The sequence below is a fragment of the Quercus robur genome, chromosome 8 (genome assembly GCF_932294415.1).
Source record: "Quercus robur chromosome 8, dhQueRobu3.1, whole genome shotgun sequence".
In the NCBI taxonomy this organism is placed as follows: Eukaryota; Viridiplantae; Streptophyta; class Magnoliopsida; order Fagales; family Fagaceae; genus Quercus; species Quercus robur.
In genome coordinates this window covers 18,644,106-18,660,095 of record NC_065541.1, presented here as the reverse complement: position 1 = coordinate 18,660,095, position 15,990 = coordinate 18,644,106, and the positions used below count along the sequence as shown (strand labels likewise).

Sequence of the window (15,990 nt, the reverse complement as noted above, 5' to 3'; positions counted from 1 at the left end):
TTTTATTGGGTGGGACTCTTGCTACATGGTGGAAGGCAATTCAAATTACTCCAACATACAAAGGATTTCTTCATTTTAACGTGAAAGCTTGGCTGAGCTAAAAAGGGAGTGTTGGAGCAAACATCAGTGCAGATTTGGTACACACAAATTTATTTTTTGGGTTTCTCCATCACGGTCAGTTTTCTAAACTAAAATCCTTTTAATTCTTATTGATTGATCATGACTAGTAAAGTTGTAAGTCAAGAATTAAGCAAAACTGAAAAATTAAATGGGGCTAATCATTCTATTTGGAAACGTCGTATCCGTCACATACTCTTTCAAGACAAGGTTGAGTCTGTTATTGATATCGGCATTCCAACTCCACCACTTGAAAATTCTAATGCTGCTACAAAAAGAATGTATGAAAAACATATAGAAGATGATAAAATTGCTAGAAATATTTTACTTACATTCATGGAACCTGACATTGAAATTCTTTTTGAATCACTATGGTGAATAACAAATCTATACCCCTTAGAATTTTCAGGATATCCAATAAATGTACCTTTGATAGTTTTACTATCTAACTTACTTCTTAAATGTGATGGGATTAATATATGAGCTGACGAACCCCAAACCTTTAAATTTTGTCTATTGGGTTTTCTTCCAGTCCATAATTCATGTGGTGTTCTATTATGAATTTTTGTAGGAACTAGATTAAGCAAGAACATAGCAGTTACAATAGGTTCTCCCCAAAAAATAGAACCTAATGAAGAAATAGATACAAGAGATCCCAATAAATTAGTAGAATTATTTGAAATTTCTAAGGAGAAGGAAGTGGTTAATAATGAATATGCTATTGTTACTAATAGTGAAAATCCTCATGATACACTTAGTAGGATTCAAAGAGAAAGAAATCCCCCTACTAAATTAAAAGATTATTTCACTTTTATAAGTGAAGGGGATGTTGAAGATCCTTTAACAATTGAAGAAGCTTTGTCTACCCCAAATTCATTGAAATGGAAAGAAGCTATTAAGGAAGAATTAGATTCAATAATTAAAAATGATGTGTGGGAATTAGTGGAATTGCCTAAAAATAGGAAAGCAATTGGTAATAAATGGATATTAAAGAGAAAGTTTAAGTGTGATGGTAGTATTGAAAAATATAAAACTAGATTAGTGGCAAAAGGATTCACACAAAAACCTAGTATAGACTATGAGGAAACATATTCTCCTGTTGCTAAATTCACTTCCATTAGAATTTTAATGTCCATTGTTGCTGCCTTAGATTTAGAATTATATCAAATGGATGTTAAAACTGCATTTCTAAATGGAGACCTAAAGGAAGAAACTTTTATGCAACAATCTGATGGTTATAAAGTTAAGGGTCAAGAAAATAAAGTGTATAAGCTTAAGAAATCATTGTATGGTTTGAAACAAGCATCAAGACAATGGTATTACACTTTTCATAATGCAATTGTCAAATTTGGTTTTAGAGCTAATGATTATGATCATTGTGTATATCATTGGAATAGTGGGAGTGATTTTATAATTTTATCTTTGTATGTTGATGATATTTTGATTGCTGGTAATTATGTTGAATCTATATCTATACTACTATTTAAGGAGCTTCTCCTGTTTGGATTCCTCATTTTTTATGCCTAAAATATCCTCATCATACCCACTTACAAGTTTACAACTAACGGTGATAAATATGTAAATTAAAACTCCTACACTTTAAGACTCACAAACTCACGTACGCTTTGCAATTTCTATCTCACTTTCTATCTCTCATTCTTCTTCAGATTGAAGACATTTAGTTTAGCTCTACATCCTCCTTTCTTTTTCTTAAGATTAAAGACATTTACTGTCAGAGGCTCCAACAAATTTTCAGGTTTTATCTTTTGCAAGTTCCTTTTTGTTTTCTTTTCGTTTTCTTTTCTTTTCTTTATGATTGACTTTCTTTGAGTTCTACTTTTTTTTTTTTTTTTTTTTTTTTATGTATCACGTTAACTCTCTTTCTTTTTTTTCTTTTTCTTTTATTTTTAAAATGAAATTCTTAAATTCTTTTTCTTCAAATTAAAGACATTTATTATCAGAGGCTCCAACAAATTTTCAGGTTCTATCTTTTGCAAGTTCCTCTTTGTTTTCTTTTCTTTTGTTTATGATTGACTTTCTTTGAGTTCTACTTTTTTATTTTTTATTTTAATATGTATCACGTTAACTCTCTCTCTCTCTCTTTTCTTTTTCTTTTTCTTTTTTTTTAAATGTAATTTTGAAATGAATGGTTTCTTCATATACTCTACCACTATACTTCTTAATGAATTGTCATTTCATGTTGTAGGCATTGTGATCCAAAGACAGGGTTGTCTTATGCTACAAAAGAAGCATTCAAAATCATTCGTGAACAGTTAAACAATATGGCTTCTCTACCTCCTTTAGTAGCCTTTGTTTACATTTTATTTAAAAAATTTGAATTGAAATAAAAATAGTTACCACAATACTCCCTGATTAATGATCAAAATATAAATGATCAATTACTATTTCCTTCTCCTTCCTCACTTTTTTTTTCCTTCTTTGTATTTTTTTTCTTTTTAAGAAAGTTTTTTTTACCATCATTGTATATGTTTTTGGCGTTAAATATATATTTTTTTTTTCTTTAGGTATGTAGCAACCTCACAAATGCCAACCTCTCAATTTTGATTTTCATTGACAATTCATTATGGATCCGAGAAAGTAGAGCCACCAATCACATGGTTAGATCTCCATTAGTTATTTATTTAAATAGTTGATGATGTGGTGATAAGATTTTAAAGAGTCCATGATAGAGTTAAATTCTAAAAAATCTTTATCTTTATTTTGAACAATTTTAATAGGATTTTCAGGAAAAATAATCTCATCAAAATTTAAATCAAATACAAACTCTAACAAACTTATGCTATTATATTTAATAACACGCACGCTAACTTTGGTTTGTTGATTAAAGTTTTTTTTTTTTTTTTTTTTTTTAACTTGGTTTAACCCTAATTCTTTTATCTCTCTCAGGTTCACGTACACACAAATTTTTTGGATTTCATTGAGAATTCATTGGAATGGAATATTAGAAAAGTTCAGGTGAGAGATTTTACAAGAATTATTATATGTATTAAACCACAAATAAAGTGGTTGTTATCTAAGAAATTACTGTAAAAAAATTTCTTTTGTAATAGAAACTATATTTATCATTTGTATAATTCTATGTCAAATTCAATTTAAATTTTTTTCCATATGTATTAATTTACAACTTCATAAAAAATGTTACGTACCTTTTTCTTAGTTTTAAAGGTTGTTGATGTTGTTGATATATTTGAAATTTAAACTATTTTTGACTTTTGTTATGGATGTGTAGTAAGTGGCTAACTTTTAGGACTAAAAAGCTAAATTTTTGGATTAAACCAAAATTGATAAATGTTATTAAATTTTTTTAAAAAATAAAAACAACACCAAAAGAAACGTGTATCTCCTGCCATAAAATTTGAAATTTAAGCTTCTATTTACTTATGTTATGGATGTGTAGTAAATGCTAAATTTTAGGATTAAAAAACTACATTTTAGGATTAGATAAAAGATGATAACTGCCATACATAAAATTTGAAAAAAAAGAACAACATCAACAACACCAAAAAAAAAGTGGATGTGTAGTTACTAAATTTTGGGATCTTTCTAGGAGCATTTCCTTTAACAAAAAAACTTATTAATTTACTTACGTACCTTATAAAAATGCAATATAAGTATTGATAATCATAGTTTGTCAATTTTAAACTCATTGGATACTCAGCTATTGTAAAAATTAGTAGAAGCATCCAAATCCCAATCCAAAAATGCAAGCCATGTATCAGGTGGTTGGGTAGTTTTTAAACATGGGATAGAAAGTGTGATTTTTTTTTTAAAATAGTACATGGATAGAACATGGGATTTTTTTAAACGTGTAATTTTTCTTTTTTAGATAAACTTTTAAATAAGGAGAGGTTCACACCAATTCCCCACCTTAATCTTTTTTTTGATACACCACCTTAATCTTTTAAATTTCCCTAAAATTTAACCTTTCATTTTCTTTCAAAATCAAATAGGTTAGTGCCTAAATATAAGGATATGGATGGAGAAGTTATAGTAGTGGTTTTATAGTAGGAGTCTTTTTTTTTTCCAAAATATGGAAGAGAATTAAAAGAAAAAAAAAAAAAAAAAAAAAAAAGAGGAAAATGTGAATTTGGGTTTAAAAAAAAAAAAGGGTGGTCGGGTAGTTTTTAAATGTGGGATAGAAAGTGGGATTTTTTTAAATAGTACATGGATAGAACATGGGATTTTTTTTTAAACGTGTAGTTTTTCTTTTTTTGATAAACTTTTAAATAAGGATAGGGTCACACCAATTCCCCACCTTAATCTTTTAAATTTCCCTAAAATTTAGCCTTTTATTTTTTTTTCAAAATTAGATATGTTAGTGCCTAAATATAAGGATGTGGATGGAGAAGTTATAGTAGTGGTTTTATAGTAAGAGTCTTCTTCTTTTTTCTTTTTCTTCTTTTTTTCAAAATATGGAAGAGATTTAAAAGAAGAAAAAAAGAAGAAAAGAAGAAGAAGAGGAAAACGTGAATTTGGATGCTGTTCCTACTGCTATGAACTTAAACTACATTTAGTGTACTTTTGTTCAATAAAAAATTTAGAAGAACAGCATTGACGAATTAAAATAAAAGTTCATTATTATTCCTATTGGGTTTTTGTTAAACCACCTTTAATAATACAAAAATATGGAAGAGATTTAAAAGAATACTAGCCTCTGAGCACGCGCGAGGCTCTTCTATTTTTTGGGTAAGGGTTAATTTAGAACATTTATTATAATTTTGGGATTACTATATTTTCCAATCACAAAAAAAAAAAAAAAAAAAAAAAAAAAAAAAAAAAACTAAGTGTGTGATGAGTATTATGTGTGGAGAAATAATTTTTCATCACAACCCTAGATTTTTTTGTGATTGGAAAATGTAGTAATCCCAAATTATAATAAATGCTCTAAATTAACCCTTACCCAAAAAATAGAAAATCCTCTGAGCGCGTGCTCAAAGGCTAGTGTGAAGTTAAAGATTTTCTAATATCCCAATTTGAAATGAAAGATTTGGGTGAAGCTTCCTATGTGTTAGGAATACAAATTATTAGAGAAAGAAAATCAAGAATACTTCAATTATCTCAAGAACAATACATTGATAAAATTTTAAAAAGATTTTATATGGATAGTTCAAATCCAATTGATACTCCTATCCATAAACAAGTCAAATTGTCTAAGAAAATGTGTCCTATAAATGATGAAGAGAAAAGAAAAATGGAGCATAGACCTTATGCTCAAGTTGTTGGTAGCATAATGTATGTTATGCTATGTACTAGACCTGACCTAAGCTTTGCTATAAGCCTTGTGAGTAGATTTCAAAGTAATCTAGGTGAGGCCCATTGGGTAGCTGTTAAAAGAATTTTAAGATATATTAAAGGTACAAAAAGTCAAAAAATGACTTATAGTGGGAAACATTTGAAAGTTATTGGATATTTAGATTCTAATTTCTCTGGTGACAAGATGAAATCACATCAGGTTATGTATTCCTCCTTGGAGGAGGAGCTATTTCCTGGTGTAGTAAAAAACGAAGTTATGTAGCTAAAAGCACTATGAAAGCAGAATATATAGCATGTAGTAGTGCTATATCAGAAGCTGTTTGGATAAAAGAATTTCTTAAAAGCTTAAATATAAAAGAAATGTCAGATGAGCCTATAGAAGTTATGTGTGATAACCAAGCTGCAATATGCACCATTAAAAGTGGTGAGCTTGGTACAAGAGGTAAACATATTGAACGTCATTATTATTATATTTTTGATGTGGTACTGAAAAATGAAATTCTTGTAGAATATGCATCATCAAAGGAGATGGTGGCGGATCCGTTGACAAAGGAAGCTGCTGCAGAGAGTTTCAAGGGACATATCCGTACTATGGGAGTTATTAAATAATTATTGTACATCTCAAATTATTTGGCCAAGTGGGAGATGTTGAATTGTGTGGCCAAATAGCCCACAATATGGATGTTGAACTGTATAGTTAAATAACCCACAATGTGTATGTGTGTAATTCTCAAAAGAAATTACTTTACACAATATTGTATATGAGATGATTATTATTAATAAAATTGTTTAAATAATTGAATTGCATGTTTTGGTCATGATTGGCTGTGTGGGGTTTGACATAGTCAAATACAGTTGAGATTTCTCAGGGATAATGAGTTGTGAATCGGGGCAATGAGATGGATAAGAGATCGGATTTTAACGTTTAAATAAACGCTAGAGACTTTAACGTTCATATCCTAATTTGTAGGAACTGAAATAAACGTTGGCAACTTTTGTGGGTCTTTAAATATCCCACTTGAGATCTTAACAACACAAAAGTCTTGTAGAGTGAAAAACCCACTGCAACCCAAGCACTATTTCACTCTTATATCTCCATTTGAATATATGTTTCAGACATTTACTCTCTTAGTGTTTTAGTTGAATAAGAGTTCTATTTCAATTTGAGTTCTATTTCAATTCTGCTTCATAAGGCACATTTCCTGATCCGTCTCAATCAAAGAATATTCATGAATTTTGCTCTATAATTTCAAATCTTAGGTGCTCGGTGCTCACCATTCCATTCCTTTGTTGACCTTTCTTCCACAACCTAGTGTAAAAATAAGGATCAGGACAAAGTGACCAACTACAAAAAAAGCGACTTCTGCGGCAGGGAGTAACGTGGAAATTTTTGTTCACAACAAATTGTAGAAATTTTGAAAATTCAAAGAACAGCCACTTGCTTGAGTCAATGAATGACCTTTCTATGCTATAGACTTATAGTCTTCGCTCATCATATTGGGTTTAACTTTAATACGCTGGCTAAGAGCTCTAAGAACAGAAAGCAATGGATATCTTTGCTTTTGTGTTTTTGAGTTCCAGTTTATTTCTTTTCTACTTTGTATTTTCGGATGCTGCTGACAGAATTACCCAATCCCAATCCCTCAGTGACGGCACAAACTTGGTCTCCAAAAATGGAGGCTTTGTCCTGGGGTTCTTCAGTACAGGAAATTCCACTAACCGTTACTTGGGAATTTGGTACAACAATATCCCAGTTAGAACGGTTGTTTGGGTAGCAAACCGGCGCAATCCAATCACAGACTCGTCTGGCGTGTTGAAGTTAAACAGTTCAGGTAGTCTTCTTCTTCTCAGCCAGAATAAGACTATTATTTGGTTGGCGAATTCCACAAAAGAGGCAGGGAGTCCAGTTGTTGAGCTTTTAGATTCAGGAAATCTAGTATTAAGAGAAGAGAATGAAGAAAACCCAGAAAGTTATTTGTGGCAAAGCTTTGACTATCCTTCTGATACATGGCTACCGGGGATGAAGCTTGGATGGGACTTAAGGACTGGTCTAGAAAGGCGCCTAACTGCATGGAAGAGTCCAGATGATCCATCGCCTGCAGAACTGAGTTGTGGGATTGAACTTCATAATTACCCTGAGATAGTCATGAAAAACGGCTCCAAGAAGTACGGCCGGACTGGCCCGTGGAATGGCATTGGCTTTAGTGGTGCACTATCGTTAAAGGCCAACCCAGTCTATAACTTCACTTTTGTCTCCAACAAGGATGAGGTATACTTCATATACCAAACGACTAGAGATTCTGTAATCACAAGAGCAGTTTTGAACCAAACTTTGTACTTGTTCGAGCGCAACATGTGGGTCGAAGCAGATAAAAAATGGATCACGTACATTTCTACACCAGAAGACAAATGTGACAGTTATAATTTATGTGGAGCTTATGGTAACTGTATCATTGGTGAGTCACCTATCTGCCAGTGTATAGAAGGATTTAAGCCTAAGTCAACAGAAAGATGGAACCCAGACAACTGGGCTAAGGGATGTGTACGCACTACAGAATTGAGCTGCGAGGATAAAGATAAAATTGGGTTTGTTAAATTTGTTGGGCTCAAGTTGCCAGATACCACGTATTCTTGGGTGAACAGAAGTATGAATCTTAACGAATGCAGAGTCAAATGTTTGAACAACTGTTCTTGTATGGCTTATTCCAACTCTGACATTAGAGATGGAGGACATGGCTGCGTCATCTGGTATGGAGATCTAATTGATATTAGACAGGTTGCAGCTGGCGGGCAGGATGTATATATTCGAATGCCTGCTTCGAAGAAAGGTATTGGCCTATTGTCTTCGTTGCTCTGTAATTCGTATTTTGAAATGCCTTCGTTTTTTTTTTTTTTTTTTCAGTTACAATTGAATTTCGAAAGTAAGAGATTTTACGAATTAAATTAGTTGGAACCCACCAATCAATTTTTGTTGTACCATCTGCTCTAAAAAAAAAAAAAAATTGTTGTACCATCAAATTTTCCATTGGTTTTATGGCATTAAAGTCTGCTGCATCTAAAATATTTTAGCTTTTCTATTGCTAAGTCAGCCAGGAAAACGTGAAAGACAAGCAAAAGATGAAGGTGATAGTTGTAGTTGCCATTGCCATTGCCGTAGTTTTTGGGGTGCTCTTGATTGCCTACTGCATTTGCAAAAGAAAAAACTTGAGAGGTAATATTACTTTCTTTGACCCACTTTGGAAAAAAATATCATGGTAAAGTAGAAAAATTGCGTTGGCTCTTGATTGCTTTTGAGCAAATCAAACATGTCACTAGTCCAGGATTGTGTTTGGTTGTCAAGTTAAAAAAAATACAAGAAAATTTGGGATTCCTACAATTTTTTTCTATCTTAAAAATTGAGATATTAAAAATTTTTTTTGTGTTTTTTTTTTTTTCAAATCAAATGTTGACGAGACAATTTTTTAATGTCAATAACCACTAACGCCATTTTTTGACTTATCAATTACCACTCACCACATTATTAGTTTGTAAAAAAAAATTTGTAAGATTGCTTATAATTTTTTTTTTTTATTATTCAGCAGCATTAACGTGCAACCTATTCACTCTATGTGCCACGTAGACAATTTTTATTACTAAGATAACGGTAGGGACTAATTGAGCACAAGTTAAAAATGTAGGAATTAAAATAGGAGCTCCAAAAATGTAGTAACCAAAATGTGTGTAAAAGTGTGTAGCACACTAGTACTAACATTATATCAAAATAACACAAATTTTAAGAGTTGAAGATGATGTCCTTTTGGGGGCATAAGGTGTCAAGTCCTTAGTTGAAATACTCCGCTTGAGGTTTGAAATGAAAGATTTCAACTTACCGATTGATTTAAAACTACCACTACGCTATAAAGGTTAAAATCATAAAATGTAATTTAAACTGTTTCTTGTCATTATTCGAGTAGCATAGTGAAGAGACCATCCATCTGGTGATGGTTAAAATGGCTTATGATCAATTTATAGTTTAGGCTGGACTAACGTGCAATCAATCCAAACTAATCAGTTGGAGTTGCCATATTCTAGTTTCTTATGTATAATGTGAAACACATCTTGCTTTTATCAGAGAAAATGAAGAATAAATGGATAATAGACCAGAATATTGATGGCCAAAATGAAGACCTAGAGCTCCCACTCTTCAGCCTAGCTGCCATAGCTATTGCCACTAACAAATTTTCAAGCAATAACAAGCTTGGTGAAGGTGGCTTTGGACTTGTATATAAGGTAACTCTAATAGACCAATTTATACCATATTCAACATCAATATAATCTATTTACAAATGTGAGTTTTCAGGGTATAGTAGCAGGTGGACAAGAAATTGCTGTGAAAAGGCTTTCACGAAATTCTAGACAAGGATTGAGTGAGTTTAAAAATGAAGTTATGTCAATCGCCAAATTACAACATCGAAATCTTGTTAGACTTTTGGGCTATTGCATTGAAGGAGAGGAGAAAATGTTAATTTATGAATACATGCCCAATGGAAGCTTGGACTCCTTCATTTTTGGTGAGAACTTCTCAGAACTTTATAATTTTTTCCAAACTTCATGAAGATTCTTTTATTTTTGTTTAAAGAAATTTCAATTTCTTGTTTCATTATTCAAGTTTAGTATTAACATGAACAATAAACTTGACAGATCAAATGAGATCTAATATTTTAGGTTGGTCTATGCGCTTCAACATTATTTGTGGGATCGCTCGCGGGCTTCTCTATCTTCATGAAGACTCTAGATTGAGGATTATACATAGAGATCTAAAAGCAAGTAACATTTTACTTGATAGTAAGATGAACCCAAAAATTTCTGACTTTGGCATGGCTAGGTCCTTTGGTGGAGATCAAACTGAAGGAAATACAAACAGAGTGGTGGGAACTTAGTAAGTATTCTTTAGGCAAAGTTACACTATTAGTCTCTTAAGTTTATCCTGTGAATACAATTGGCATCTTAAGTTTCAAGTGAGCACTATTGGTCCCCCAAGTTTAAAAAATGAGTGTTGTTAGTCAATTTTGTTAATCGTAGTTAGTACTATTGCCTATGTGGCTAACTGAAAAATAATGTGACATCCTTAACTAAGTTGCTCCAATAAAAAGCAACCACTTCAATTAAAAAACTATAAAACTCCAACACCAGAAATAATAGAGCAATATTTTTCTTTCTCTATTCACTTTAGAGTCTCTGGAGTGCCATGGGTTGTACCTTCCTTTTGACTTGTGTCCATGTCGATTCCTTCTTGCGAAGGCGAGGTATGCAATACTCTATCTCCCTAAAGTGATTTGAACCCAAATCCAACGCTAGCTCGAGAGTATGCAAACGTCTTTAAGAAATAGATGGAGGAGTTGCCGCCTAATTGTAGGTTAAGGAACCAAAGAATGACTTCATGAAGGTCTACCTACTAGACTAAGTCGTGAATTAGGGTACATGATGGAAGAGGTGGAACACCTCAAGCCTTCCAAGTCATAGTTGGCCGTCATAAATTGTTACTAAATCTGAGATTAAATAGAATTCATATAAGAGCACTAGCATCAAGTGTGCCCAAATATTTGGCATTTGGCACACCAACACCAGAAAACCTATTACATGAGGTGTTCTAAATGCCAAATAATTTGGTATGGGTGAACAGCAGTACGGTCATAAATGCTATAATGGAATTTTTTTTTAATTTTTTTCTCTCCTCTCCTTTCTTTCTTCTTTCATTTTTCTTCTCTAGACTGGTCTCTCTCTTCTCTATCACTCTTTCTTTTCTTTCTCTCTCTCCTCTCACATATCTCTCTCTCTCTCTCTCTCTCTCTCTCTCTCTCTCTCTCTCTCTCTCTCAGCCTCATCACCCAGCTACTTCATCTGGCCACACCGGCGGCATCGCCTCGCCAAGCCAACGGCCTTGCTGGTCTCAAATCGCCACACCAATGACCTTGCCTCACCCACCTCGTCACGCCATGCCGCCAAATGTCTCCTTGATCTACGAGTTAGGATTTTTTTGGGATTTGTTTGTGTTTTTGGGATGGGTTTTGAGAAGTGAATTTCTTAAGTTGTTGGTTGTTTGTGGTGGTGGTTTTTTTCGGTTGTTGCTGTGGGTTTTTTTTGGTGGTTGCATTGATTTTAATTTGGTGTGGTGGTTGGCAGTGGGTTTGGATTAATGGGTTCCAATTATTCAAGTGATTTTGCTAGAGAAATTTTTAGGCTCTAAGGTTTCAATGGGACATCTAACCAACCAGTTGATTAGGCTGGTTAACCCGAAATCTCACCAAAATGGAAAAATAGTAAAACGGGGCTTACTGTCCCATATTGGCGTACGTTGGTAAATTGGTGCATACGCCACCAATTCTTGGCATACGCCACTCTAAGCAGATTTTCAAATTGGGATAGAAAAAGAGTTTTGGGTTAGGACCTGCGTATTTTATAGTCACAAATTAGGCTTGTATGTTGTTGGGCTTCATATATGATGTTGATCATTTTCGTAGTGGTTAAGTTCTTCGTCATTGGGGTTGGGGTTCTTGGGTAAAGGCCGAAATGAAATGTGGTGTCTACAGAGTCTCCCAATCATCTCCACTATCATCCTCCACTGCACCCAAACCCACACATCCTAACCTTCGTCGATCATGGCCATCAAAATTCATGATGGATATCCACCTCTTTCACCCTTTGCCATAGTTGAACCTATGGGTTTAGTTATAGAGTCATCAAGGAGACCAACCACATCCTCACTGAGATATGCTCCGACTTTAACCTCCTGACGCAATCAACAAACTCAATTCCTTCTTCAACCCAAACAAGACCTTCTCACTTGGTCCAAAGAGCTCCATAGGTCTAGGAATGGTGAAGGGTCAAAGGTTGATGATGGAGAGAAGGTTGTGATTTATTTGGGATAGAGGAGGGAAAGATATGGGGATGAATGACATAGAAAAGAGATTGTTTCATTTTTTTTTTTTTTTTTTTTTTTTTTTACAGATATGGATTTGACTTGAATTTTTAATTGATTTGCCTTATTTTGGTTGGTCCAAGTCTGTAAAAAGATGTCACGTCACTATTGCGTTACTTGCATAGGCGATAACACTAATAGTAGTTGACTAAAAGACTAACACTGCTCATTTTGAAACATGAGAGACCAGTAATGTACATTTAAAACATGAGGGACCAATTCCTATTACAAGGTAAAATTCAAGGTCCAATAGTGTAATTTTGCCTATTTCTAACATGTTTTGTTATTGAAAAATTTTCTAATCAAAGATTTCCATTCTTACAGTGGTTATATGGCACCCGAATACGCCATTGATGGCCTATTTTCAGTAAAATCTGATGTCTTTAGTTTTGGAATATTATTGTTGGAGATAATATGTGGAAAGAAAAATCGAGGGTCTTTCCATCCAGAATATAGTCTAAACCTTGTTGGACATGTGAGTTCTTAAAAGATTTGACACTTTTTTCTTTTCTTTTTCTTTATTTATTTTTTATACATATTATGATACAATCAATGAAAAGAAAATTTCAAATGTTTTAGGCATGGAAATCATGGAAAGAAGGAAGGACTTTGGAGCTAATTGATACTTGTTTAAAGGACTCTTGCATCCTATCGGAGCTTGAACGTTGCCTCCATATTAGTTTCTTATGTTTGCAACAACATCATGAGGATAGGCCTAACATGTCATTTGTGGTTATGATGTTGCATAGTGAGAGTTCACTACAAGAACCCAAAGAGCCAGGTTTCTATGTGGGAAAAAAATCACCTTCGTCAAGCAAGAACCAATCATCCTCAACCAATGAAATTACTATTACCTTGTTAGATGGTCGATAGTCAAGCGTCATATCAATTTGATTATATTACATATTTTGTGATTAATATTTTTCATTTGTACATTTTGCAAATTGTACACACTTATATTCTCCAAGAATGTGACATGAGTCTTATTTGAACCTTAAAGACCTAAAATGGCTTCTTCAATATTTAAGAGGTTTGAGACTACTGATAATCCATTTAACCAACTTTTTTAAAGAAGAAAGAAGTAATTTGATTGAGACTTCAAGTTGTCATTTAAAAATCTCTCCCCCTTAAAGTGGCTGGCTAAATCTAGTGGTAAAGGAGCTTTGTGAAAAATGATAAGGATTAAGAAATCAACAGGTTACCTATTGGCACTTAAGCAAGCAAATTAAATTTGGTGTTTTCCTAGTACCTTTTATTGTTTCTGAGCTCCATTTATTGAAGGGGGAATTTAGGCCCACATATGAGAGAGAGTGTTAGACCTATAGTTAAATGATTAAATTCACCATTTCTTAATAGTTTAAGCTTTTCAGAGAATTGGTAATTTATCACAAACAAACACAGAGAAGAGATACAAATGATAAATTAGTTTAAACTTTCCACATTATAAATGAATCTTTCAAGTGACAAGCAATGATTATAGAAATGGGTAAATTTTTCTTTATGAAAACAAGAGAAAGAGTGGGTAAATAAAAAGATTACAAACTTATTACAGGGAAAAAAGTACTTATAATAGCAACATATTTCGCATAAAGCAAAGGCTAGAGGGCATTACCTGCAATAGCATTTACAAGTGTCGCACTTGAAAGTTACTGTTTCCAACATTCTTTAACAAAACTAAACTATCTTCGTGATCATCCTCAGCTCTAGGAGGTCTCTTAAGCATCTTGATGGGAACTATATATCTACCTTTACATTGAAAATTTGAAATGTATAATTGAAAGGTTCATTTGTGTTAGATTGTAAATTTTATTTTGAAAGACAAAAACAAACAAACATTTTATTCACAAATACAAATAATATTGTTAGTCATTCATGCTATTCTTACTCTTTTTTGGATTTTTTTTTTTTTTAAGCTGAAATTCCATAAGAAAATAAATCATTTTTTGAGGAAGAAAAACCCAAATCTTGAAAAGGAAGAAAATGAACAGATCCAAATCAAATATATATCTACCAATATATAAATAAATAAGTGACATTGATTCTAAAATTTTTTTTAAAAAATGGAAATACACTGAAAACCAAAAAAAAATTATTTGCGTTAGGTTATAGCAGAGCAGTAGAAAGTAAAACCCACAAACTAAATCACCAACAACTTACATCTCCCACTGCACGAAATAGTTGTTGACCACGTGTATATTCTCGTTCACGCACCGAACATACGTTACACCAGCACCTCACCGAAGTGAATCAATGCAATGGTGACCTGCATTCCCGAATTTAACGTATTATAGACCCAAGGTGACAAGGGCATGCACAATATGAGAATAATGTAAATGATGATGACATGCAAGGAAAATCAATATAAGGATGGGAATGGAAGAATGGGGGAATAGAAAATGTTGGACATAGAAAGGATTTTATTTTTCTTTATGTGAATTTGGTTGGACGTGAAAAAGGTGAAATGATAGAAAAACTTTTTGTTTGATAGAAAAGAAAATTAAACATAGAAAATGGTATTTGTATGAATTGATATACACTCCTGTTACATAAAAATAAAATAAAATATTATTTTATATAGAAGATACCTAATGTTTAGACAAAAAGAAAGAAGAAATTAACGCGAAGGGAGGAGAGGGGCATATGGTTCTTTCTTAAACTTGAAACAGAGGGAGCAAAAAGTCAGAGATGTGTAAAACTGGAAATCAATGAGCACCCTTTTCTTATATGTCTATTGTTGAATAAGATTCCCACCCGCCCTTGACAATATTGGCACTTTAGTTTATATTCATCTCTAGCTTAGTTACCATTACTTGTGGGAAATTTGGTAGTCATAAAGAGTATGGTACAGCCAAGGGAGTTTAGTTTCTTATTACTTTTATTGTTTCTGAGTTGGGCCCCACTTATTGAGGTGGGAGTTTAGGCCCACATACTAGGAGTGTTAGACCCATAGTTAAATGATTAAATTCACTATTTTTTAATAGTTTAAATTTTTTGGAAAATTGGTAATTTAACAGAAATAAACACAGAATAAGGATACAAATGATAAATTAGTTTAAACTTTCCACATTATAAATGAATCTTTCAAGTGACAAGGAATGATTATAGAAATGGGAAATTTTCTGTTCATGAAAACAAGAGAGAGAGGGAAAATAAAAAGATTACAAACTTATTTAAGGGAAAAAAAGTACTTATAATAGCAACATATTTTACATAAAGCAAAGTGTAGAGGCCATTACCTGCAATAGCATTTACAAGTGTCGCAACTTGGAAGCTACTGTTTCCAACATTCTTCGACAAAACTAAACCATCTTCGTGATCATCCTCAGCTCTAGTAGGTCCCTTAAGCATCTTGATGGGCATTATATATCTACCTTTACATTGAAATGTATAATTGAGAGGTTCATTTGAGTTAGATTGTAAGTTTTATTTTGAAAGACAAAAACAAACAAACATTTTATTTACAAATACAACTGATATTGTTAGTCATTCATGTTATTCACTAATTCAAACACGCAAGTTCCTACTGTGAAATCACAATAACGTTAACATTTTATTCACACAAAAAAAGCTATCTTGACTCCTAAAATGACTTTTTTCTATATGAAAAGAAAAGGTTACATAAACCCACTTAAGATATTAAG

At 32.7% G+C, this 15,990-nt stretch overlaps 1 protein-coding gene and 1 long non-coding RNA gene across 2 annotated transcripts; both read left to right on the top strand.

The window, feature by feature from the left end:
• Positions 1-6,065, top strand: LOC126694893 (uncharacterized). Its single transcript, XR_007645921.1, has 3 exons — positions 1-174; positions 3,025-3,093; positions 5,900-6,065. It is a non-coding gene; the product is annotated as an uncharacterized LOC126694893 (long non-coding RNA).
• Positions 6,066-6,826: 761 nt separating this feature from the next.
• LOC126694890 (G-type lectin S-receptor-like serine/threonine-protein kinase At4g27290) lies at positions 6,827-13,390 on the top strand. Its single transcript, XM_050391424.1, has 7 exons — positions 6,827-8,219; positions 8,477-8,602; positions 9,503-9,660; positions 9,731-9,941; positions 10,072-10,309; positions 12,674-12,824; positions 12,929-13,390. The coding sequence occupies exons 1-7, from the start codon at positions 6,938-6,940 to the stop codon at positions 13,220-13,222; spliced, it is 2,460 nt and encodes an 819-aa protein (XP_050247381.1). The 5' UTR covers positions 6,827-6,937; the 3' UTR covers positions 13,223-13,390.
• Positions 13,391-15,990: the final 2,600 nt, after the last annotated feature.